At 44.5% G+C, this 24,594-nt stretch overlaps 1 protein-coding gene across 1 annotated transcript in view; it reads left to right on the top strand.

Moving 5' to 3' along the window:
* Positions 1–24,594, top strand: part of INSRR (insulin receptor related receptor) — a 736,218-nt gene that overhangs the window by 568,078 nt on the left and 143,546 nt on the right. Inside the window, exon 14 of the mRNA XM_086945015.1 lies at positions 24,141–24,309. Coding sequence (XP_086801141.1) covers positions 24,141–24,309 — 169 coding nt within the window. The remainder of the gene's footprint in view (positions 1–24,140; positions 24,310–24,594) is intronic.

Raw genomic sequence — 24,594 nt, 5'->3', positions numbered from 1 at the left:
ATGTGCACCAGGAGATTGTCTGCATACAGTGAGATTGCGTGCATGCCATCTGATAGCGGGATGCCCCAGTCTGCACCAGTGCAAATGGCCCTGGCCAGTGTTTCTATGGCTAGTGAGAAGAGGAGCGGGACAGAGAAAATCCCTCCCTGGTCTCTCTTCTCACCAAGATTGGCGCAGATACATCTGGGCCTGTTCTTACCTGTACTGTTAGCTCCCTATATAGTAGCTTAACCATATGGATGAATGTTTTGCCAAGGCCAAATTGGGATAGGGTGGCGAACAGAAATTCCTTTTCTAGGGAGACAAAGGCCTTCCCCAGGTCTAATATTAAACTACCCAAGTGTAGCCAATGACACCGAAGTATGCAGTGACTCTAAAAATGCACCTCAGGTTTAAGGAGGTGCTTCGAGAGGGTGCAAACTCCTTTTGAACCACATGGACTAAGGTTGGGACTATAGTCGTTAGCTGGTTCACAAGGATTTTCAACAGTACCTTTTGGTCCACATTCAGTAGGGCTAGTCGTCTATAGGAGCCCAAGTCTGTGGGGTCCCTGTCAGGTATAAGCAGCCACACTAGGCCCACTTTGCGCATCAACAAGGGGAGTTTCAACTCTTCCAGTGCCACGGTGTAAAGGGCGTGCAGGCGCGTGGCCAGTGTTGCAGCATACGCCTTATAATGTTCGCCGGCAGTCCATCCAGACCGGGGGGTTTTCCTGTCGCAAGTGCCACAATAGTGTCACAAATTTCGTCAAGGGTACTTGGTGTGTCTAATGTCTCGCACTGCTCAGGGGTTTACCTTGGGTAGGCTTACTGAATCTAGGAAGGTACTTAACTGCCGCTCGTCACAGCGCCCCAAGGACTGGTAGAGTGCGGCATAGTGTTGCGTCATTGCTGTATGTATTTCATATTGCATATATAATATGTGCCCCATGTAGTCAGGCAGAGTATATATAGGTTGGCGAGCCTGCTCCTGGTACGAAAGCCAGGCAAGCATTCGACCTGCCCTGTCTGATGCATGCATGCATGCATGCAGTATGTGCCGCGTAGTTGTGGCACCTAAGCCTCTCCAATAGGTCTACATGCTCAGTGCGCCAACTCGTCTACCCTCTTTGTGCCCCCTATGTTCTCAGCCGCGTTGGTTTCGTATTGCAGTAACTGGCACTCTATTAGGATAAGTGCTTCAGTTAGTTGCTTATGAATGTTCCAAGTGAGTCCTAGACAATGCCACTAGTAGTCAAATCGAATCAAAACAAGCTTTATTCGGTATATAAAAGAATATCCATAAAAGCATTCTACATAATAAAAACAAATTGTCAGGAATTATATAGCAATCAAAGGTTATTTCATCGAAATACATTCTCCAGTAACCTAATTTCCTCCCTGATAAAATTATTTAAAAGAAGTACATATTTCAACAATAATACATAAACATCATAGCAATCAATTCATTTTTCATAGAGCACATAAAAACTATATAAATCTTTAGAAATACATGATATATTTAAAAACTAGAGATTTTATAAACTATTCAGTTTCAAAGACAAATGATTCCAGATATGAGAGCTCCTTCCTTCGCTTGATGGCAAGTCAAGTGAATTACCGCGTTAAAAACCAAAACATGTTCTAGGTTACAAATAAAGTAAAAAGCGGTTTTATAGGAGTATAATGTATTGGAAATGAAGAGTGGACGTAAAATTGATTTCCTTAAGTCTCTATAAAAATGACAAAACAGTATAAAGTGCAGTGTGCTATGGGCAGCTTTACCATCACACGGGCACATGGGAAGGTTTACACTCCATTTACCCATCTTTGGGGATGCTATCTGATAATGTAGCGTTCTCAGCCTTAATCTAGTCAAATAAAATCTATGTTGTGTATTTCTAATAAAAATAAGATAAGGCTGGGTGCCCAGTGATAAAGGCTCTTCACAATATAATCTAACATTTGATTTAGTACGCAACCCGGCTTCCCTTATTGTTTCCCTAAATCCAAGGAGTCTCATTTTCAGCTCCCCTTTACTAAAATTCTTGATATTCATTGGATCTCTAAAAACAGGTTTCATATCACACTCAGTAAGGAGATCATGGATATATTTTAACCATGGCTTTTTCTCTGAGTGATTAAGAGTTAAACAGTCCCGTATTATTTGCTTAGTGAAAGGGGTTTCTTCCTTTGTCCAAATTCGGTACCATAAACTTATAGCAGATATGCTAATCAGGTCACTTAGAAAAGGAACATCTGTTTCTCTATGGACAATATAGGTAGCCATGGAATTAGGGACTGATAACACTACGTAAGAATTTATTTTCCAAAGTTTGTAATATGGTGGTGTCTGCCATCCCCCATAATGCTCCGCCATAACATACCTCTAATATACATTTACTCCTGAATAATTTTTAAATCTCTCGCACTGGCTTGTTAACTATTTTTTGTGAAAATCTAAAAATAGCCTCACTTGTCCTTAAAAAGTTCAATTTACTAAAGTTGATATGTGCATTCCAGATACCTTACAGTTAAAAAGTAATCCTAAATAAGCAAAAGTTGAAGTCCTTTCAATTGGTACACCATCAATGAAATGGGTTCTGCTTTTAGTTTTACTTTTCCCACATGTCATTACCAGGGTTTTGGACAAATTAATTGCTAGGTCTTTATCAGTCATAAACTTTGTAAAATTGTCGATCAGGAGTTGAAGACCGTTTGCAGTCCTGGAAATCAGGACAGCATCGTCAGCATATAATAAAACGGGTGTTGCACGTTTACCAGCAGTAGGGGCATCAGCCTTTAGACCCTGCAGTAAAAAATCAACTCCATTAATGTATAATGAAAATAAAAGTGGCGCAAGGACACAACGTTATCTGATCCCTTGAGTAACCCTAAAGTGCGTTGTGCATTTCCCGTTCAGTCCATATCGTATCTTTGATGTTAAATTGACATAAATTAGGGACAAGAGACTAATGATGTTATGTGGGGCACCCATCTCTTCCAGCATTTGCCATAACATGGTATGGATTACTAGATCGAACGAGCTGGAGAGGTCAACAAAGCAAAGGTGGAATGAACCCGCTTTGCACGGGTATATTTCCCTATGAGCAATTCTAAAATATTACACTGTTCAACCATATTGATTCCCCTTCTGAAGCCGTAGTGTGCTTCATTTAAAATATTTCTATCCTTGACCCAAAATTCCAATCTGGCTAGCAGAATTCTGCCCATGAGTTTAAATGTGGAGTCAAGAAGGGAAATGGGACGGTAACATTTGGCACTAGCTCTATTACCTTTTTTAAAAATGGGGCGATTACACTTTCGACCCAGGTTGCGGGCAGTGCCCCATCAGTAACAGCATTCAGAAAATTAACTAATATGGGGGACCAAAAATCTGTATTATACTTAAAAATGTCTATCGGACCCCATCTGGGCCAGCAGCCTTCCCACTTGCACTATCTTGTAAGGCAGTTCCAATCTCATCTGCAGTAATGATATTGATTTTGCTAATTTTTAATAAGATGTTGCCATCATTATCCTTTTTATTGCAACATTTAGTGGGATTAAAAATGTCCTCAAAATGCAGTAGCCAATCTTCTGTGTTACTACAGTGTCAACCTCTGCCGAGGATGCATCCCTAAACAGGTGTTGAACTATAGCTTTCCAGAAAAGAGTGGAGTTCTTAGTCTCGGCTGCCTAGACCAGGTTGTCCCAAGCAGTCTCTCTAATTTCTATTTTCCTTGCATTTAAAGCTTGTTTATGGCATTTTTTAAGGTTTCTAATGTTTTCGCCCTTTCTGGGTTTAACTTTCAACGTATCCTTCAAATCTCTATTCTTTTTCGAACATTATTGAATAAACCATTGTGGGCAATAATCCCTTTCATTTTCATGGTTCTTGTTTTTTAATCTCAGATATTTATCTATACCTATAGAGATATTATTAAAAGCAGTAAAAACCTCAATGTTATCGGAGGATCCATCTAGACTGATTTCTATATCTTGACTATTTTTCCATAAAAATAACGGATTAACACCAGACCATTAATTTAAAATCCCATTTTCTCCTTTGGATCTAATATCAGCTGCAGAAACACATATTTTTTAAATGGAATATAAGCTGGAATTTAACGTTAACGGAAGTGGGTGGTGATCACTAAGTAAGCTATGCGATATGATACAATCATTCACAAAAGGCCTACTATTCCTTGACATCAGGAAGTGGTCAATACATGAAGAAGATCAAACCCCCTCATAGGTATATACATCAACAGCCCCATTATTGGCACCCAACTTTATAACTTCCAGGCCATATTTATACATGACACAATTGAGTGATTCACCGTAGGGATTATGAAAAAAATGAGTAATATGATCTCCTAAATTATCCATATGGCCACATTGATCCCTTGTCGTTAGCTTACACAATTCAATATTGAAATCACCACCCCATATCACTATATACTCATCCCCCAGCCCCTTCAGAAAGATATCAAGTTCCTCCTCCAACGTAGTGATTATTCCTGATCTTGTGTTATTAAAAATATTATTGTAGCAATTAATCACTACAATATTTTGCTTTCCCTTAGCACTAGTAGTCACTTTAAAAGCATCCCATTCTAGGAGCGTATCTCCTGTGGAGCCGTCGTTTACCTCAAAATATGCTGCGGTCACAGCCCCCAAGGAGGCACCTAATGCCTGGTCTTCCAATTCAGCTGGCTGAAGGCGCCAGATGGGAAAGGGTGGTGGCCCGCCTCCCACTTAAATTGCAGGAGCTAGGGATTGTGATCGGATTGCATGTGTCCCAGGTATTCAATCCCCCCAACAAGAGGAAACCGGTTGTGAGACCCCACTATGCGGTCTAGTCTGACATGCAAGCCATGCACGGGGGAATAGAATAAATAGATGCACGCATCTGTTTTGCAAGTATGCCATATATCAGCTTAAAACCAATGGGTCAGCCACTCGGACAACGGTTGTGCATATGATGCAGCTGTGGTGTGTGCCAGGGGTGGAAACGACCAATCCAGCTCCACATCCAACACAAATTGAAGTTGCCTCCTATCAGTCAGGTAATTCCACTCCAGCATGCCAAGACCTCTGTCAACTAACAAAGGAATGAATTCTTCTCTATATTGGGAGTGTGAACAGATCCAATAAGGAGACTTTGGTCATTTAGCTTGCCTTTTGTAAACACATATCAGCCCTCCACATCAGGCTCTACCTCCTCCACCACATAAGGAACACCTGCTCTTACCCATACCAAGACATCCTAGCTTGGGTGCAGTAATTAGTACCGTATACCTAACTTCACCCGCGGAGGGTATCCGCATCTATTCAATTTAGGTGTCTGTCGTGTTGGAGGACTATGCATTTGGATATGTGCTGTAAGTATGAATATATGGATTATCTACACGTGGTGTATGTAGTCCGCTCACATTCCATGTGAGGATGTTCCCATGAGTCATATCACGGGTGTGTTGTACTTATTGCTATAGGTGGTTATGTGTGCATAATTGGGGACCAGGTGATCGTTCAGTGCTCTGTGGGGTTTCAAAAATAAAAATAAAACTGGGAGTTGAAGTGCAATCTGCAGAACCCCATGAGAGCAAACTCGCAACTGGAGCTTGTCCAAACAATATTGTCCAACAATGGCAACTAAGGTGTGTGCATTGGTGTCTGGCTGTAGGGGTAGTGCTGTGTATTGTTGATTGCAAAAAACACAGTTGATGGACAGAATGCAGAACAATGTCTTACATTCACCCCAGTACAAAGATCTGGGCCTAAATCCATCGTTTCTTTGCACTCCACACCACCCTAGGTCAGACAATGGCTATATGCAAATCAGCCTAGACCCTGTGCCTCATGGGAACAGTCCAGCCCGAACTACCAAGCCATGTCTTTCCTAGACCGGAATAAAGCATCCAAGGACCGGTTTCTGGCTATCAGCCTTCTTCAGCCTGGATAGCTTGACTCCAGTGATGTGGAGACCCTGGGACTCACGTCTGAGCATACCCAGCTCACTCGGGGTGAAAATTGCAAAAAACACAGTTGATGGACAGAATGCAGAACAATGTCTTACATTCACCCCAGTACAAAGATCTGGGAAACAAATCCATCGTTTTTTTGCACTCCACACCACCCTAGGTCAGACAATGGCTATATGCAAATCAGCCTACACCCTGTGCCTCATGGGAACAGTCCAGCCCGAACTACCAAGCCATGTCTTTCCTAGACCGGAATCAAGCATCCAAGGACCGGTTTCTGGCTATCAGCCTTCTTCAGCGTGGATAGCTTGACTCCAGTGATGTGGAGAGCCTGGGACTCACGTCTGAGCATACCCAGCCCACTCGGGGTGAAAATTGCAAAAAACACAGTTAATGGACAGAATGCAGAACAATGTCTTACATTCACCCCAGTACAAAGATCTGGGCCTAAATCCATCATTTCTTTGCACTCCACACCACCCTAGGTCAGACAGTGGCTATATGCAAATCAGCCTTGACCCTGTACCTCATGGGAACAGTCCAGCCCGAACTACCAAGCCATGTCTTTCCTAGACCGGAATCAAGCATCCAAGGACCGGTTTCTGGCTATCAGCCTTCTTCAGCCTGGATAGCTTGACTCCAGTGATGTGGAGAGCCTGGGGCTCGCGTCTGAGCATACCCAGCCAACTCGGGGTGAAAATTGCAAAAAACACAGTTGATGGACAGAATGCAGAACAATGTCTTACATTCACCCCAGTACAAAGATCTGGGCCTAAATCCATCGTTTTTTTGCACTCCACACCACCCTAGGTCAGACAATGGCTATATGCAAATCAGCCTAAAACCAATGGGTCAGCCACTCTGCCAAGGCTTGTGCATATGATGCAGCTGTGGTGTGTGCCAGGGGTGGAAACGACCAATCCAGCTCCACATCCAACACAAATTGAAGTTGCCTCCTATCAGTCAGGTAATTCCTCTCCAGCATGCCAAGACCTCTGTCAACTAACAAAGGAATGAATTTTTCTCTATATTGGGAGCCTGAACAGATCCAATAAGGAGACTTTGGTCATTTAGCTTGCCTTTTGTAAACACATATCAGCCCTCCACATCAGTCTCTACCTCCTCTACCACATAAGGAACACCTGCTTTTACCCATACCAAGACATCCTAGCTTGGGTGCAGTAATTAGTACCGTATACCTAACTTCACCCGCGGAGGGTATCCGCATCTATTCAATTTAGGTGTGTGTCGTGTTGGAGGACTATGCATTTGGATATGCGCTGTAAGTATGAATATATGGATTATCTACACGTGGTGTATGTAGTCCGCTCACATTCCATGTGAGGATGTTCCCATGAGTCATATCACGGGTGTGTTGTACTTATTGCTATAAGTGGTTATGTGTGCATAATTGGGGACCAGGTGATCGTTCAGTGCTCTGTGGGGTTTCAAAAATAAAAATAAAACTGGGAGTTGAAGTGCAATCTGCAGAACCCCATGAGAGCAAACTCGCAACTGGAGCTTGTCCAAACAATATTGTCCAACAATGGCAACTAAGGTGTGTGCATTGGTGTCTGGCTGTAGGGGTAGTGCTGTGTATTGTTGATTGCAAAAAACACAGTTGATGGACAGAATGCAGAACAATGTCTTACATTCACCCCAGTACAAAGATCTGGGCCTAAATCCATCGTTTCTTTGCACTCCACACCACCCTAGGTCAGACAATGGCTATATGCAAATCAGCCTAGACCCTGTGCCTCATGGGAACAGTCCAGCCCGAACTACCAAGCCATGTCTTTCCTAGACCGGAATAAAGCATCCAAGGACCGGTTTCTGGCTATCAGCCTTCTTCAGCCTGGATAGCTTGACTCCAGTGATGTGGAGACCCTGGGACTCACGTCTGAGCATACCCAGCTCACTCGGGGTGAAAATTGCAAAAAACACAGTTGATGGACAGAATGCAGAACAATGTCTTACATTCACCCCAGTACAAAGATCTGGGAAACAAATCCATCGTTTTTTTGCACTCCACACCACCCTAGGTCAGACAATGGCTATATGCAAATCAGCCTACACCCTGTGCCTCATGGGAACAGTCCAGCCCGAACTACCAAGCCATGTCTTTCCTAGACCGGAATCAAGCATCCAAGGACCGGTTTCTGGCTATCAGCCTTCTTCAGCGTGGATAGCTTGACTCCAGTGATGTGGAGAGCCTGGGGCTCACGTCTGAGCATACCCAGCCAACTTGGGGTGAAAATTGCAAAAAACACAGTTGATGGACAGAATGCAGAACAATGTCTTACATTCACCCCAGTACAAAGATCTGGGCCTAAATCCATCGTTTTTTTGCACTCCACACCACCCTAGGTCAGACAATGGCTATATGCAAATCAGCCTAAAACCAATGGGTCAGCCACTCTGCCAAGGCTTGTGCATATGATGCAGCTATGTGTGCCAGGGGTGGAAACGACCAATCCAGCTCCCCATCCAACACAAATTGAAGTTGCCTCCTATCAGTCAGGTAATTCCTCTCCAGCATGCCAAGACCTCTGTCAACTAACAAAGGAATGAATTTTTCTCTATATTGGGAGCCTGAACAGATCCAATAAGGAGACTTTGGTCATTTAGCTTGTCTTTTGTAAACACATATCAGCCCTCCACATCAGTCTCTACCTCCTCTACCACATAAGGAACACCTGCTTTTACCCATACCAAGACATCCTAGCTTGGGTGCAGTAATTAGTACCGTATACCTAACTTCACCCGCGGAGGGTATCCGCATCTATTCAATTTAGGTGTGTGTCGTGTTGGAGGACTATGCATTTGGATATGCGCTGTAAGTATGAATATATGGATTATCTACACGTGGTGTATGTAGTCCTCTCACATTCCATGTGAGGATGTTCCCATGAGTCATATCACGGGTGTGTTGTACTTATCGCTATAAGTGGTTATGTGTGCATAATTGGGGACCAGGTGATCGTTCAGTGCTCTGTGGGGTTTCAAAAATAAAAATAAATCTTGGAGTTGAAGTGCAATCTTCAAAACCCTATGAGAGCAAACTCGCAACTGGAGCTTGTCCAAACAATATTGTCCAACAATGGCAACTAAGGTGTGTGCATTGCTGTAGGGGTAGTGCTGTGTATTGTTGATACAAAAGGGGATGATGGACGGAGTGTTTGAGCAAATCAAACACTCACCCCCAGTCAACTGATCTGGGTTTAATCCATCACCATTCTTTAGCTCACTCAGCCACCCCAGTACAGACATGGCCATATGCAAATCAGTCTGACCCTGTGCCTCATGGGAACAGTCCAGCCCGAACTGCCAAGCCATGTCTTCCCTGGACCGGAAACAAGCATCCTGGGACCGGTTTTGGATTCATAATCCTCATCAGCCAGGCTATCTTGAATCCAGTGGCCAAGTGAGCAAGGGACTCACGTCTGAGCATACCCTGCCAACTTAGGGCGAACAAAGCGATACAAAAGGGAATGATGGACGGAGCGTTTTAGCAAATCAAACACTCACCCCCAGTCAACTGATCTGGGTTTAATCCATCACCATTCTTTAGCTCACTCAGCCACCCCAGTTCAGACATGGCCATATGCAAATCAGTCTCACCCTGTGCCTCATGGGAACAGTCCAGCCCAAACTGCCAAGCCATGTCTTCCCTGGACCGGAAAAGAGCATCCTGGGACCGGTTTCGGATTCATAATCCTCATCAGCCAGGCTATCTTGAATCCAGTGGCCAAGTGAGCAAGGGACTCACGTCTGAGCATACCCTGCCAACTTAAGGCGAACAAAGCAATACAAAAGGGGATGATGGACGGAGCGTTTGAGCAAATCAAACACTCACCCCCAGTCAACTGATCTGGGTTTGATCCATCACCATTCTTGAGCTCACTCATCCACCCCAGTACAGACATGGCCATATGCAAATCAGTCTGACCCTGGGCCTCATGGGAGCTGTCCAGCCCGAACTGCCAAGCCATGTCTTCCCTGGACCGGAAACAAGCATCCTGGGACCGGTTTCGGATTCATAATCCTCATCAGCCAGGCTATCTTGAATCCAGTGGCAAAGTGAGCAAGGGACTCACGTCTGAGCATACCCTGCCAACTTAGGGCGAACAAAGCTATACAAAAGGGGATGATGGACGGAGCGTTTGAGCAAATCAAACACTCACCCCCAGTCAACTGATCTGGGTTTAATCTAAGCATGGGCGGAAAATCTGTTTCGCTCGCGGATTTTGCGGATTTTCGGTAAATTCGCAATCCGCGAGATTCGCGAATCTCCCGCAAAATCCGCGAGCAGCGGATTTTATGGCTTGCTCGCACTGTTCGCGTGAGTTCGCGGCTTCCCAGTACAACTTCGCGCCCCGCGAATAAGCGCTAAATTGCAGAAATACGATCTTAGCAAAACTGAAACTACTTACCAGGTTCAAAAGTTCAGGCTCATCATTAGTAGCCATTTCCTGTAGTGCTTCCTGAGGGGCCCCTCCAGAGTTCAGTTGCCTACTTGCAACTATTATGTGACCCTGCTCTGAACCACAGAATAGTTACACATATGCCACAAAGGTCCTGAATTACAGCTAAGGGAGACAAGCAGGAGCCAGGCTGGAAGTTCAAATCCATTAATCAGCCCCTAATTCATTATTGTCAGTTGGGGCAGGGCAGGTGTTGTAACTAATTTTGCAACAATGAAAGCACTTAGCAAGTGCAAAAGATCACTGATCAGGAAGCACTAAGGAAGCAGGTGCCAGCTAAAAAAATATTCTGTGACACATTAATCAGCCCCAAATTAATTCAGGTCACTTGAGGCAGGGAAGGTGTGCTTTGCTTTGCCACAATAATGTACACTGACTGGACAACCAGAGGGTGCTGTGATGAAACAGAGGGTGGCATGGGTGGGCCAGAGGGTGGCATGAGTAGTCAGAAAGTGGCAGTGGTGACAGAGAGTGGCAGTGATGAAGAAGAGTGTCCCAAACAGGCTGGACACGTAGAAACAACAAGTTCGCAAAACTTGCGACCCGACAGGTAAGTTCGCGTTTGCGAAATTGTACAAAACCCTCGCGAACTGGCAGAAACCCGCGCGAACACAAAAAAAAAAAATTTGCGAGAATTCGCGGATTTTGCGAATTGCGAGTTCGCAAATCCGCAAAATTCGCGAACGCGAGATTCGCAAAATTCGCCCATGCTTAGTTTAATCCATTACCATTCTTTAGCTCACTCAGCCACCCCAGTTCAGACATGGCCATATGCAAATCAGTCTCACCCTGTGCCTCATGGGAACAGTCCAGCCTGAACTGCCAAGCCATGTCTTCCCTGGACCGGAAAAGAGCATCCTGGGACCGGTTTCGGATTCATAATCCTCATCAGCCAGGCTATCTTGAATCCAGTGGCCAAGTGAGCAAGGGACTTACGTCTGAGCATACCCTGCAAACTTAGGGCGAACAAAGCGATACAAAAGGGGATGATGGACGGAGCGTAAATCAAACACTCACCCCCAGTCAACTGATCTGGTTTTAATCCATCACCATTCTTTAGCTCACTCAGCCACCCCAGTTCAGACATGGCCATATGCAAATCAGTCTGACCCTGTGCCTCATGGGAACAGTCCAGCCCGAATTGCCAAGCCATGTCTTTCCTGGACCGGAAACAAGCATCCTGGGACCGGTTTCGGATTCATAATCCTCATCAGCCAGGCTATCATGAATCCAGTGGCCAAGTGAGCAAGGGACTCACGTCTGAGCATGAACTACATGAACCATCATGCTTGAGGTAATTACGTTGGGACATGTCTGGTGCGCTCCCACCCCTTGAACTGTTTAAATTTTGTGAGCTGACGAGCTCGGGAGCCTGCACCTTCATGCTGTGAGTGGAACTGGTCCTGAGAGACGAGGCAGCACGACCTGCAACCTATGAACTTTGCCTTTTTTCCCTACTGACGATTGAGGAATCATGAAACACGTGTCTAGGGATACGAATTGAAACTAATAATACAGCACTGGCTATGAACACTTTGAAATGAATTGAGCGAGAAATCATGAACTACATGAACCATCATGCTTGAGGTAATTACGTTGGGATGTGTCTGGTGCGCTCCCACCCCTTGAACTGTTCACGTCTGAGCATACCCTGCCAACTTAGGGCGAACAAAGGGATACAAAAGGGGATGATGGACGGAGCATTTGAGCAAATCAAACACTCACCCCCAGTCAACTGATCTGGGGTGAATGTATGACATTGTTCTGCATTCTGTCCATCAACTGTGGTGTTTGCATTTGTCACCCCGAGTGGGATGGGTATGCTCAGACGTGAGTCCCATGCTCTCCACACCATTGGATTCAAGCAATCCGGGCTGAAGACGGCTGGAATGCCAGAAACCGGTCCTCGGAAGCTTGTTTCCGGTCCAGGGAAGGCATGGCTTGGCAGTTCGGGCTGGACTGTTCCCATGAGGCACAGGGTCAGACTGATTTGCATACGGCCATGTCTGAACTGGGGTGGTGTGGAGTGCAAAAAAACAATGGATTTAGGCCCAGATCTCTGTACTGGGATGAATGTATGACATTGTTCTGCATTCTGTCCATCAACTGTGGTGTTTGCATTTGTCACCCCGAGTGGGATGGGTATGCTCAGACGTGAGTCCCATGCTCTCCACACCACTAGATTCAAGCAAGCCGGGCTGAAGACGGCTGGAATGCCAGAAACCGGTCCTTGGAAGCTTGTTTCCGGTCCAGGGAAGGCATGGCTTGGGAGTTCGGGCTGGACTATTCCCATGAGGCACAGGGTCAGACTTATTTGCATACGGCCATGTCTGAACTGGGGTGGTGTGGAGTGCAACAAAACGATGGATTTAGGCCCAGATCTCTGTACTGGGGTGAATGTATGACATTGTTCTGCATTCTGTCCATCAACTGTGGTGTTTGCGCGTGTATTGTTGATGTCAGTCAACAACCCCCGATGTTCTACTGGATTGCCAGTTGTTTTCCATAGAGTTTAGTGTTAGTGTGCATGCCATCAGGCAAGGGAGAGCGCCATGCCCTGCCCTAGTCCCCCCAGGAGGCAAGCCATCCCCTGTGTTATGTGTGCAGTATGAAGCACCTAACATTGGATCGGATCACTGCTGAATATGTGAATTGCACGACATAGTTTAGTTCTCTGTATTCTCGTGACTATTCAGATGATATCGTCTGATGTTTGTGGTGTGACATCTGGGAAATGCAGTGAGTCCAGATCTTCGGACCACTTGGGAGTAGAGTCATCCTCACTCTGTGATCTGGTAGACCCCACCTCTTGGTCTGAACCCTGTTGTGTGGACTGAATCATTGCTGCCACATGGAGGGCTTCCTATCTCTTCGTTAATATTTATTCCAGGTCAGGAGCTGCCGACGGCAGGGTGGGATGGCCCAGACCTCTGCCCATAGCTTGGTGTTGACCTCTTCTGTCGCACATGGGTGCCATTGGCTCAGTAGATGGTTTGGGTCACGTCACTGGGCCTGTTTCTTCTAACCAGTCCCAGGCATCTGATGCGAGTGGTGCCTTTCGCAACCACCGCAGTTTTGCTGGGATCAGCAGGGATTCAGGGGTATCTAATTCTCGAAGCTGGCATTCCACTGCACCAAAAGACCTCTGCCTCCTCTGCACTTGTGCTGTGTAATCTGGAAGCAACCTAATTTGAGCATTGTGGATCTGAATGTCATTTAGTTTGCGTGTTTACCTTAGGACAGTATTTCTGGCTCTGTAGTTCAGCATTCTGAATAGGAGCGGTCGTGGCTTGGTCCCCGGCTTTGGTCTGCTAGCCAGTACCCTGTGGGCTTGCTCCACCACAACCTGGGGCAACAATGCATCATCTGGCTGGACTTCCCCCTACTAGCACTTGAAATAGGCCACAGGGTCTTGTCCCTTTTCAATGGCCGGAAAGCCTACCACTCTAACATTATTGCGGCGTGAGGGCCCTTCTTCGTCCTCCAGCCTGTCCTCCATGATATTCACTTGGTCTAGAATATCCTGCAGTGCTGCTGCATGGCTGTGGGCAGTTGGCTGTAGATGTGTTATTGCAAGCTCATTAGCATGAACTTTGTCAGCCAGCTTACAGTGGTCGGCCCTCAAAAGCTTTTTTGACTATTTTTGATTCTAGGAATGTGCGTATTTGGTCTAATATGGCTCCTATTTTCTCGTCTACAGCTAGGACAGAGTCCAGTTTACTGGATAGTGCAAAGTGTGGGGGCTCTCGGGCTCTATCTCCCTACCTCATGTGACGCCTCACCCACATCCGAATGCGAGGTTGACTGCGGGGCGTTCGATCATAGACTGCCCATGGCCAGTTTCTGTGCCAATGGTACAGTAACACCCTGTGCAGACTATAGTATTCCTGACAAGAATCGCGTAGACTCGTTTCTGGCAGTATCTGAAGTACCTTCAGTTGTCAGCATGGGTTAATAGCCACTCAAGTGTCTGCTGTGGCAGGTGATGTTATCTTGGCTTTTATTCCCTGTAGCACATCGTCCACCATGCTGGCAGCTGCAGTAAGGCACTGGTGGGGTCTGACCAACGGGTGGCATGCCTACTCTGTGTTTTGGTTGCAACAAAGCTTGCCTCTCACTCTATCCTGTGCGGTATTTGTTCAGGGTAGCGTCTCACTAGCTTCCTTCTATTTTAATAAGTGCAACGAATGATGGGGTTATGGGCACATGTGTCAGCTTTCAGGCTTGGAATTTTAATGTTTTCCTCCGTGGTAAGGGGTCCCTGTGTGTTCCTAGTGCTTCTCCAGAGCAGAGACTCCCCTGTTGAGAGGCCTAGGCTGGATCAGACCTCCGGGCCTCATCCAACTTTATGAAGCCCCGGTAATTAATTGTGTGCCGTAGAGTGCATCACTGTGCACCAGACTGTTCCTCGCCATACATCCCACAACCACCCATGACCAGCGGGTCACCAAGCAATATCTTGGGGAACCCCCAGTCTGTGAGCAAGAGAAGAAAGATCTGACGAGGTCTCACCACCCCTGCACCACCTGTGCATCACCGTGTGGGGGCCTGGGCCCGATCGGTCCCCCCGTCCATTCCGGTATCGCTGCGATGGGGCTCAGGCCTGATCCGGCCCTGTACCCCACCCGGATCCCTTAGGTCACCACAATCTGACATACAGTCGAGGCTCACCTCTGTATCCTCAGCATGTTCTGGTTGTCAGTGCGTGGCTGCCTCCTCCTCCCCATGCAAATGCAGCCAGAGGCGGGCCATGAGAACAGGCCTCCATCGTCATTCGCCCTCTTCAGAGCTAGGGTGCAGCCGGTGGCCTAGGGCTCCACCATCACCACAGTGCTCCATGGTGTTCAAGTGGCCCTGGGCATCCCCTCTGTTCTACACCTTTGATACAGCCCCTGCAAGACCACGCCGCTCACTCCAGGATCAGCACAGTGGATCCGTCTCGCACGCTTCCATCCAGCCAACATCCAGCCCATGTGCTCTTGCTACGCCTCAGCCACAGTTCTCCTCCAGGACCATGAGTGTTGGCACTGGCAGTGCGCTCAGTTCTCTCCCCCAGCTCAGCGGGCCCACCTGGGTCTATGCCTCCTTCTCGCAGACCGCACATAGCATGTCGTCCGGCTTAGCAACGTTGCTCTCCTTTGGCCGCAGGTGCCTACGATCGAGTGCGGGCCGCTGCTGCCCACACCGACCCGCGGCAAATCGCCAATTTACTGCCTCTGCACTCCTCAGGTTCCAGTGTACTAAGCACTGGGAAGGATTCTGCACCTGCCGGCGGCTGTTAAATATATTTTCATTGGATTAATCCGGATTATATGGGGGGATAGACGCGGAGCAGTATTAAATTGCGTCCGACATCTTGGCTACATAGCCATGACCTGCCTAATTCATAAATTTTTTACTAACAAAAATCTTAGAAGGCCGTAATGTCCTTTTTGGGCCAAGCCTATACAGCGCTTGTGCTGTGAGGCGATCCACTGTAGGTATTTTATGGGGGTCTGACTTTTCCCACTCTTTGGATTGGCATTTGTGTGTGTCCTTAAAAAATTGCAGCCTGTAAATGGCTAATGATGGGTGTATGTCCCACCTTTTTTCAAAAGTTCACTCCCATGGAGTTTTACCGCGTGAGCGAGCTTTGGTGCGCGCGGTGGCTGCTGCAGCAGGAAGCACGCTTTGCTCCGACAGTTAACATCCCACCCCAATAGTTCCAACCTCTCACTGGCATCTCTCCCGCCTTGTGCACCATACTCAAGTGTGCAACCAGTGTCATTTACACCACTAAGAATAAATCAGTCCTTGAAGAAGCAATTGCAGCACCCCTCCAGGTCTAAACATTTTACATAGTGCACTTCTAACAATTCAAAGTACGCTCATGACGCCTGCCGCCATTTTTAAAACTGATGTGGGTTACAGCTCCTAACTGCCTGCTTTGGATTCTGTGGTGCATGTAAAAGGTGAAACTAGACGAACTACACCTCCCACAGTGCAATATGCTGCTGGTTGAAGAGCATAAGACGCACAATTGGGGAGGACCTGGCCTGGCAGTTTGGGCTGCACTGTTCCCATCGGGCGCAGGGTCAAGACTGATATGCATATGGCTGGGTTCAAACTAGAATAGCATGGGGAGCAAAAAAACGATGGATTTAGGCCCAGTCTCTGTACTGGGGTAAATGTATGACATTGTTCTGCATTGGGTCCATCAATTGTTCTATTTGCATTTGTCACCTCGAGTGGGACAGGTATGCCCAGGCTTGGGTCCTGTGCTCTCCATACCACTGGAGTTAGGCTATCCTGGCTGATGAGGGGTGGAACCCTGACACCGGTCCAAAAAATGCTTGTTTCCAGTCCAAGGAGGACCTGGCCTGGCAGTTTGGACTGGACTGTTCCCATTGGGCTCAGGGTCAATCCTGATTTGCATATGGCTGGGTTAAAACTGGAATGGCATGGGGAACAAAAAACAATGGATTTAGGCCCAGGTCACTGTACTAGGGTGAATGTATGCCATTGTTCTGCAATCTGTCCATCAATTGTTTTTTTTGCATTTGTCACCCAGAGTGGGACGGGTATGCCCAGACGTTGGTCCTGTGCTCTCCATGCTACTGGAGGCAAGCTCTTCTGGCTGATGATGGGTGTAACCCTGATACAGGTCCTAGGATGCTTGTTTCCAGTCCAGGGAGGACCTGGCCCGGCAGTTCGGGCTGGACTGTTTGTAAAATGCTTTTATTGGTTATGTGATTATCAGTTGTATTGCCCTAAGATACTGTTGCTATGTTATGATGCAGCTGGTCTCTGGGAGTAGGTTCTGGAATGTGGGGCAGAAAAGAGAGTTGAGGAGCACGGTTGGGAGCTGATCTGTATTTGCTCCCCGGGGCTGGTCCAGATATCAAAATAAAGGACTTTCCTACCTAAGAAGGTGTCCTTCCTTCTTAGAAATGGCGACGAGGGTGGGATCCTATTGAAGAAGAAGTGTGGACTAAGTTATGGAATGGCATTTAGTCGAGAGATTTTGGAAGATTTTAGATATCTGCAGAAAGTAGCCCTGCTATAATGTTTGTTCTACCAGCAACTGCAATGATCTGAAGCACAGAACAGCACTGAGAGGGAAGCAAAAAGAACTCTGGGTGCTGTGTTAGTGATCAGAGTGCTGTGTTGTGAATCGGTAATGCGTGTCAACTGAGTTAAGCTGAAGAAACTAGTGGAATTTGTTTCACGTGCTCAGAAGTGAGCGTCTCTGGCATAGTCACTGGTGATATTGGTGCCAAAGTGAGGTGGGCATCATTGACATTGACACTGGGTGATAGTGGTGCCATACATTTTGTTGAACAGCATGTTATTACCGTTGGACTGCGGTTTTTGATTAAATACAACTCGCCGTGTGTATGCAGTTCGATTCCATGGCAACCCGGTGAGCAGCGTGGAGACATTAGATTCCACTGCCAGTGTCGGCCGTTCCTGAGGACATTCATGGATCTGTTCTTTCCGTGAGGATGTGCTGACGTCGCGTGCAGTTGAATGCCGCCGCGTACATGAGGGTGCGATCGACACTGTTGCTGGATGATGTGGGGACGCTGCGTGAAGATGTTTCAATGCATTTGCTAGCAACGACGTGTTGCTAATTAAAAGTCAAGATATTGAAATAGTTTTGGTCCCTGTGCACTCTTTTTTTTAACAAGTCGGCTTGCTTATTGTTTCGATGCGTAAACAATTGTTACCCGATGCCTAGTCGTGCCTTAATCATATAGAAAGTAATGTGTGAAGGTTGAATTGCCTTTTACATAAAAGTGCGCTGAAGTTCAACAAGAAACTAAAAAGTTTCTCCTCCGTTTATTTTCGCATTTTCAATGAATTGATATCAACAAATGTTTTTGGAAATCATTTCAAATGGGTTTAAGTGATTCTTCGTCGCGTGTGGCCGTGGGAGCGGTGTACAGAGAGCAGACGTGCTGACTATCACTTATACCGACCCGAAATGCATTGGGCGGAAGATTAATTTCTAAATATGGATCTGCTAATAAAATGATGAAACACCCTTATGATTGATAATAAGGAAAGAGAAAAAGAAGTGAATAAAGACATTTGAAATGATTTCCAAAAGCATTTGTTGATATCAATTCATTGAAAATGCAAAAATAAACGGAGGAGAAACTTTTTAGTTTCTTGTTGAACTTCAGCGCACTTTTATGTGAAAGGCGATTCAACCTTCACACATTACTTTCTGCTAATTAAAAGTCACCACATTGAAACGATTGCAAAAGGAAAGGCTACGTTCAGCTACGTTCAGTAGCAGTGTGATTTCGATGATAAGCATTGGTGCAAGTAACATTTGGGGAGTAATACAGCTGCGTTGAGGCATCAGTGACAGGCACATTGCCTGTTATATGAGTATCGGTGATTTTGTTGGTAGGCACATTGACTATCCTATTCCAATGATAAAAAATCGTAGTGCAAGTGGCAGTAACATTTAGTGTATGTGTGGATTGAATGTTATGTAATCTACCGGATGTGCTGAATAAGCATGTTAGTGAGGTTCAGAGTGAGTTGCAGTTCTATTAATATTTGTGATCACATTTAGAACTATTCTTAGGAAAATTCTTGTTTCCGTATTTTTACCAACTAAAAAAAATATATATATATACACCTAAATACATAATAACAATGGCAGCACAAAATATTCTTCCACCACCTCATATTTTTTGCAAGAACCTGGATCACCTTTAATGGATTGGGATAATTGGAAAGAATCTTTCATCTCTTATATTGAAGCTATTGGAGGCGATGTGTATGTTGTAAAAAAGAAAGCTTGCCATATTAAAAATTGATAAGGTGTTGAGGGAAGTAAGGTACTTAAGACTTTACCCAAATGCACAATAAGAGAAGCAGATTGTTCAGGGGATGAAACTGATGTCTATGAAGAAGCTTTATCAGCTTTAGAAGAAAATTGTGGAAAGAAGCTCTGTATTGTGGTGGAGAGACATAACTTAATCTCATGTGCACAAGAACCAGGAGAGTCAGTTGCGCAATATGTTGCTATTTTGAGAAGACAAGCTGTAACATGTAAATGTAAGGATCTTAGGGATGAGATCATCAGAGATCAAATGATCAATAAATTAGCAAATTTAACAATCCAAGAAAAATTACTTGACCTAAAAGATCCATTGTTGGAAAAAACTATAGAGGTGGCCAAATGGATGGAGAATAATTCTAGTTATGTGAAAGAACTTGCAGGTACTTCCAAAATTAATTCAAGTGTTGAAAAGGTGTGTGAATTTGATACAGTCAACAACAAGGATTTCAAGGGAAAGCGTACAGGATATGTTGGTGCTAAACTACAAACATTTTAAAAGAAATGGTGTTTTAGGTTTGGTAGTGAGAAACACACTGCTGATGCAAGAAATTGCCCTGCAACTTCATGCAAATGTTATAAATGTAATAAAATGGGACATTCTGCTAGGATGTGCAAAATGAAGGCGCATGGTAGTAAGAACTATGTGACTTCGATTAATAATATTGATGGAAATGTTCATGCAAAGAAATCAGATAATTCAGAAGAGGAAGATATTGAAGCGTTAATGTTTGACGATGGTAAGAATGTTTGTACATGCAACATGTCTGTTGAATGAGTAGAGAATTACCGTCCCCCAAAATGTGAGGTTGCTGTCAATGGCATGATAACACAGTTTTGGGCGGACTCATGCTCACCTTTCACCATCATTGACAGATGTACATGGGAGAAACTTAACACTCCTGCACTATTTCCCAGCGATGTTGAACCAGAAGGTTATTGTGGGGACAAGCTACCTGTAATGGGATACATTTTAGCAGATCTTGTGTGTCATGATAGACTTGCAAAATGTAAGGTGTATGTAGTTGAAAAGGGTAAATTGTTATTAGGCTGGAGAGAACAACATGCATTGAATATGATTTTGAATCCAAAATCATCCGCAACAAGTCCTATGGACTCAAAACAAAGATGATTGGGTTACCCAATTTCCAACATTGTTTAGTGGCAAGTTGGGTGTCTAAATAAATTTGAACACAAGATTATACTAAATATTTATGTGAATCCTATTGTACATAAAGTTCGGAATGTACCATTGACAATGAGAGATGCTCTGATAAAAGAATTAAAAAGGGGGTCATTGAGCCAATTGAGGCCCTAGTCAGATAGTAATCGCAATGAAACCCAATGGAAATATCTGCATGTGTGTGGACTTGAGAGACCTAAATAAATGCATATGGGTAGATTGTCATCCCCTTCCACATATTAACGAAATGCTTTCAAGTATCTCTGGGGTAAGTACTTTACCACTTTGGATTTATCCAATGCTTACCATCTGATAAAACTACATGAAAAGTCAAAACATTTAACATCATTTATAACCCCAGAAGGTGCTTTTCATTTTATAAGCATGCCATTTGGTCTAGCATCTGCATCTGCAATATTTCAGAGAGTGATGCAGAGAATTGTGGGGAACATGAGGAATGTGTTTGTGTTTCAAGACAATATTTTAGTGTGGAGGAAAGACATGGGCAAAAATAATGTCATTCTCAGAGATGTGCTAACCAAATTAGAGAAAGCGGGCGTAACAATTGGGTTGGACAAATGCAAATTTACCCAAGAAGAAGTTGAATATTTGGGGCACACTTTGTCAATCAATGGTGTCAGACCTAAACACAAGTTGGTAGAAGCTACGGAGAATGCCCCTGCTCCTCAAGATAAAGAGCAGCTTAGATCATTTTTGGGACTTATTGAATATTATTCCAGATTTGTGCACCATTTTGCAGATAAAATACATGTGCTACGTGATCTCTTATGAAAAAGGTGCAACATACTTATGGACAAATGAATGCCAAAAAGCTTTTGACACTATAAAGAAAGAAATTACTACAGCAGTGGCACCAAAACCTTTTGATCCTGCTGACTAAACCAGTATTGTAACAGATGCCAGTGGATATGGTCTGGCAGCTATTCTAATGCGGAAACATCAAGGGAAGGAAAGGGTAGTAGCATTTGCCTCTAGGACTCTAAAAGGTGCAGAGAAATCTTCCTCGGTCATCGAGAAAGAGGCACTTGCATGTTGGTGGGGAGTGCAATATTTTTGAATTAATGTCTGGGGCACCAGGTTTGAATTGTGTACAGATAACAAACCATTGATATATTTGTTTTCCACTGCAGGTGCAGCAAAAGCTACCCCATGGATTGCTAAATGGTTACATAGGTTACAACAATATGATTTTGTTGTAATTTATGTCCAGATTGCCTTTGAATGTTAATATTGCCAATGAGGATGATGATTGGATGGTAGCGGATATTTCAAAGGTGTGCCAAGCTATTGGTGAGGATGAATGGAGATAGGTGATCAAAGGAGATCCGCATTTAGTGAAAGTAACAAGCTATTTACCTGTGAAGTATGGCTGGAAATTAGACGAAGATTTAATTGTTCATGAGAATGTTTGGGAAGAACTCTCTGAGATAAATGGAATTGTGAGAAGAGGTGACAAGTGGTGGTAGCAGAGGCATTACATAACAGACGTATTGGAATAATGCATGAAGGACATGGAAGTATGTCTGTCATGAAAAGGAAATTAAGAATGGATTTCAGGTGGTCGGGAATGGACAGACGAAGGGTATGTGAGAGACATTTTATGTATGTGTAGCGATAAATCACATGTTGCACAAGAAACCACCATAAATCCCGTAGAATGGCCCAAGAAGGCACAGAAAAAAATGCTATTGATATATGTGGACTGTTCAGATGTTTAGGATTGTATGAAAAATGTGCTGTCGTGATGATGGACTATCACTCTAAGTGGCCTGAGGTGGCGTTCATGTGTGAGCTAAAGGCCACAAACTTGATTACATTTTGTGAGGATATTTTTCACAGGGAAGGATGTCCTGCTGAATTGGTAACAGACAATGGTCCCCAATTTGCTTTGCTTGAATTTCAAGACTTTCTTAAATCTTGGGGCATTAAACAAACCAAGACTCCCCTGTATCATGAAATTGGAAACGGTCTTATTGAGGGCTATAACCGTGTACTGGGTGAAAGTCTGCAATTAGTGATTTCAAACAACATATGTTGGAAAAAACAGGTTAAAGATATGTTGTGGAATTATAGGACTACCCCTCATTCTGCTACAGAAGAAACTCAATTTAGTCTGTTGAAGGGAAGAGTGCCATGTACTCTGGCTGTTCCTGCGTGGATGATGAGGTATGGAAAAAAAACAATACAGGATGATGTGTTACTTAAAAAAATGTGAAGTTATCAACAGCAGAATATGCAATATGCAGAGACATAATGACAAATTGTCAAACAAGGGCAAAAGTTTTTTAAGAATACGTGGGTAACAGTCTGTGCAGGAAAAATAGTGTTGAAAGGTGCTTCCAAATGGTCAGGACCAAGAAGGGTGGTAGAAGTTTGTGAAAATTGGTTGTTACTGTCTGATGGGAAATGGTGGAATGCTAGAAGGGGGGCAAAATGTTCTGATGTGGAAATGCATGAGTGGGAGAGAAGGAATGAAGTTCGGAGTGGAGAAAAAAATAATAGGAGTGGCAAGGTTGAATGGGAGAACGAAGCAAAAACCTATCTGGCATAAGGATTACTTGTGTTTATGAATTTTGAAAATGGTTTTACTTTTGTTGTATGTTGCTTGTATCATACACATTTTTTTTGTACCGTATTTAATTTTAATTTGTTAAAAGAAAGGAGATACGTTATATCCTTATATTGGTTATGTGATTATCAGAAGATACTGTTGCTATGTTATGATGCAGCTGGTCTCTGAGAGTGGGTTGTGGAATGTGGGGCAGAAAAGAGAGTTGAAGATCACGGTTGGGAGCTGATCTCTATGTGCTCCTGAGGGCTGTTCCAGATATCTACGAAACCTAAGAAGGTGTCCTTCCTTCTTAAAACTGTTTCCATTGGGCACAGGGTCAAGACTGATTTGCATATGGCTGGGTTCAAACTGGAATGGCAAGGGGAGAAAAAAAACAATGGATTTAGGCCCAGATCTCTGTACTGGGGAAAATGTATGACATTGTTCTGCATTCAATTGTTATTTTTGCAGTTGAAGAGCATAGCCAGCTGAAAGTGTCACACATGACATGTGTCCTCTTAGCAGCTACGGGGATCGAAACGCCGTCGACATCACAGCGCAACTTTATGGCGCATTTAACGTTTTTGGCTCTTGTAAAATTCTATGATACCATGATTTGACTAAAACATAATCCTGCGGATCACTGTATATTTCCTTTGTCACCTTGCGCCGTCACCTTTCACCAATTGTATATATCACCACTCACCAAGTGCCTTCGGGTTGTCACATGATTCCCTCTGTACAGTGCTGCCTAACTGTATTCCCATGTGAGACACCCTCCTCTGAATTGGTGAATAATAAGCTCTTAAACCATATGAGCCTCTTGTTTCTTTTTTTATGTAATGCTGACTGCATACATCATTTAAACTGCCTTAAATTGATACCTGTTGGGAATTGTTGTTTTATATATACAATGGTGTGTCTGTCATGTTTGAAGATGAAGATGTTTTGCGTTTTGTGGGACGTCACCAAGTGACCTATAGTTCCCAAAATACTGGCACCTTTCTATGCATGGTGTAACATCTAGCCTAATATGGACACCTAAAGTCGTCTTGTATCATAACCTGAACTAATAGACCTTTCTTCTCCATTACCAGGAAGTGCCAGCCACAGTGGTCTGTGTTTCCCGGCAACGCTACGGAAGGTACAGAGGGGTCTACCTTACACTACTGCAGTCTGGGAATTACTCTGCGAAGATCCGCGCCACCTCCCTGGCAGGAAACGGGTCGTGGACTGTGCCAGTTGTGTTTTACATCCTCGGTCCTGGTACGTATGTTGGACATAATGCTTGCATATAATATATATACATAATTCTGGGACAATATCCCGTTTTTAGAAAGCCTTGATTAGTGCTCTGGTCTGAGTAGCATCACCGTATTATTGTCATAGTAAAAACAAAGCAATTCAAGGGGCACGCGACAAGACCTTCAATTGAGCCACAACATAACCTCTTATGAACCATTGCTGCAAAGTAGTGGAACTTAAGCATCATTTCTGCTTTTGATGCACCTAGAGAACCATTTTTAAAGTCATTGCAAGCTTCAAAAATTC

This window comes from Lissotriton vulgaris, chromosome 12 (assembly GCF_964263255.1).
Source record: "Lissotriton vulgaris chromosome 12, aLisVul1.2, whole genome shotgun sequence".
Classification (NCBI taxonomy): Eukaryota; Metazoa; Chordata; class Amphibia; order Caudata; family Salamandridae; genus Lissotriton; species Lissotriton vulgaris.
This window is presented reverse-complemented; position numbering and strand designations above follow the sequence as displayed.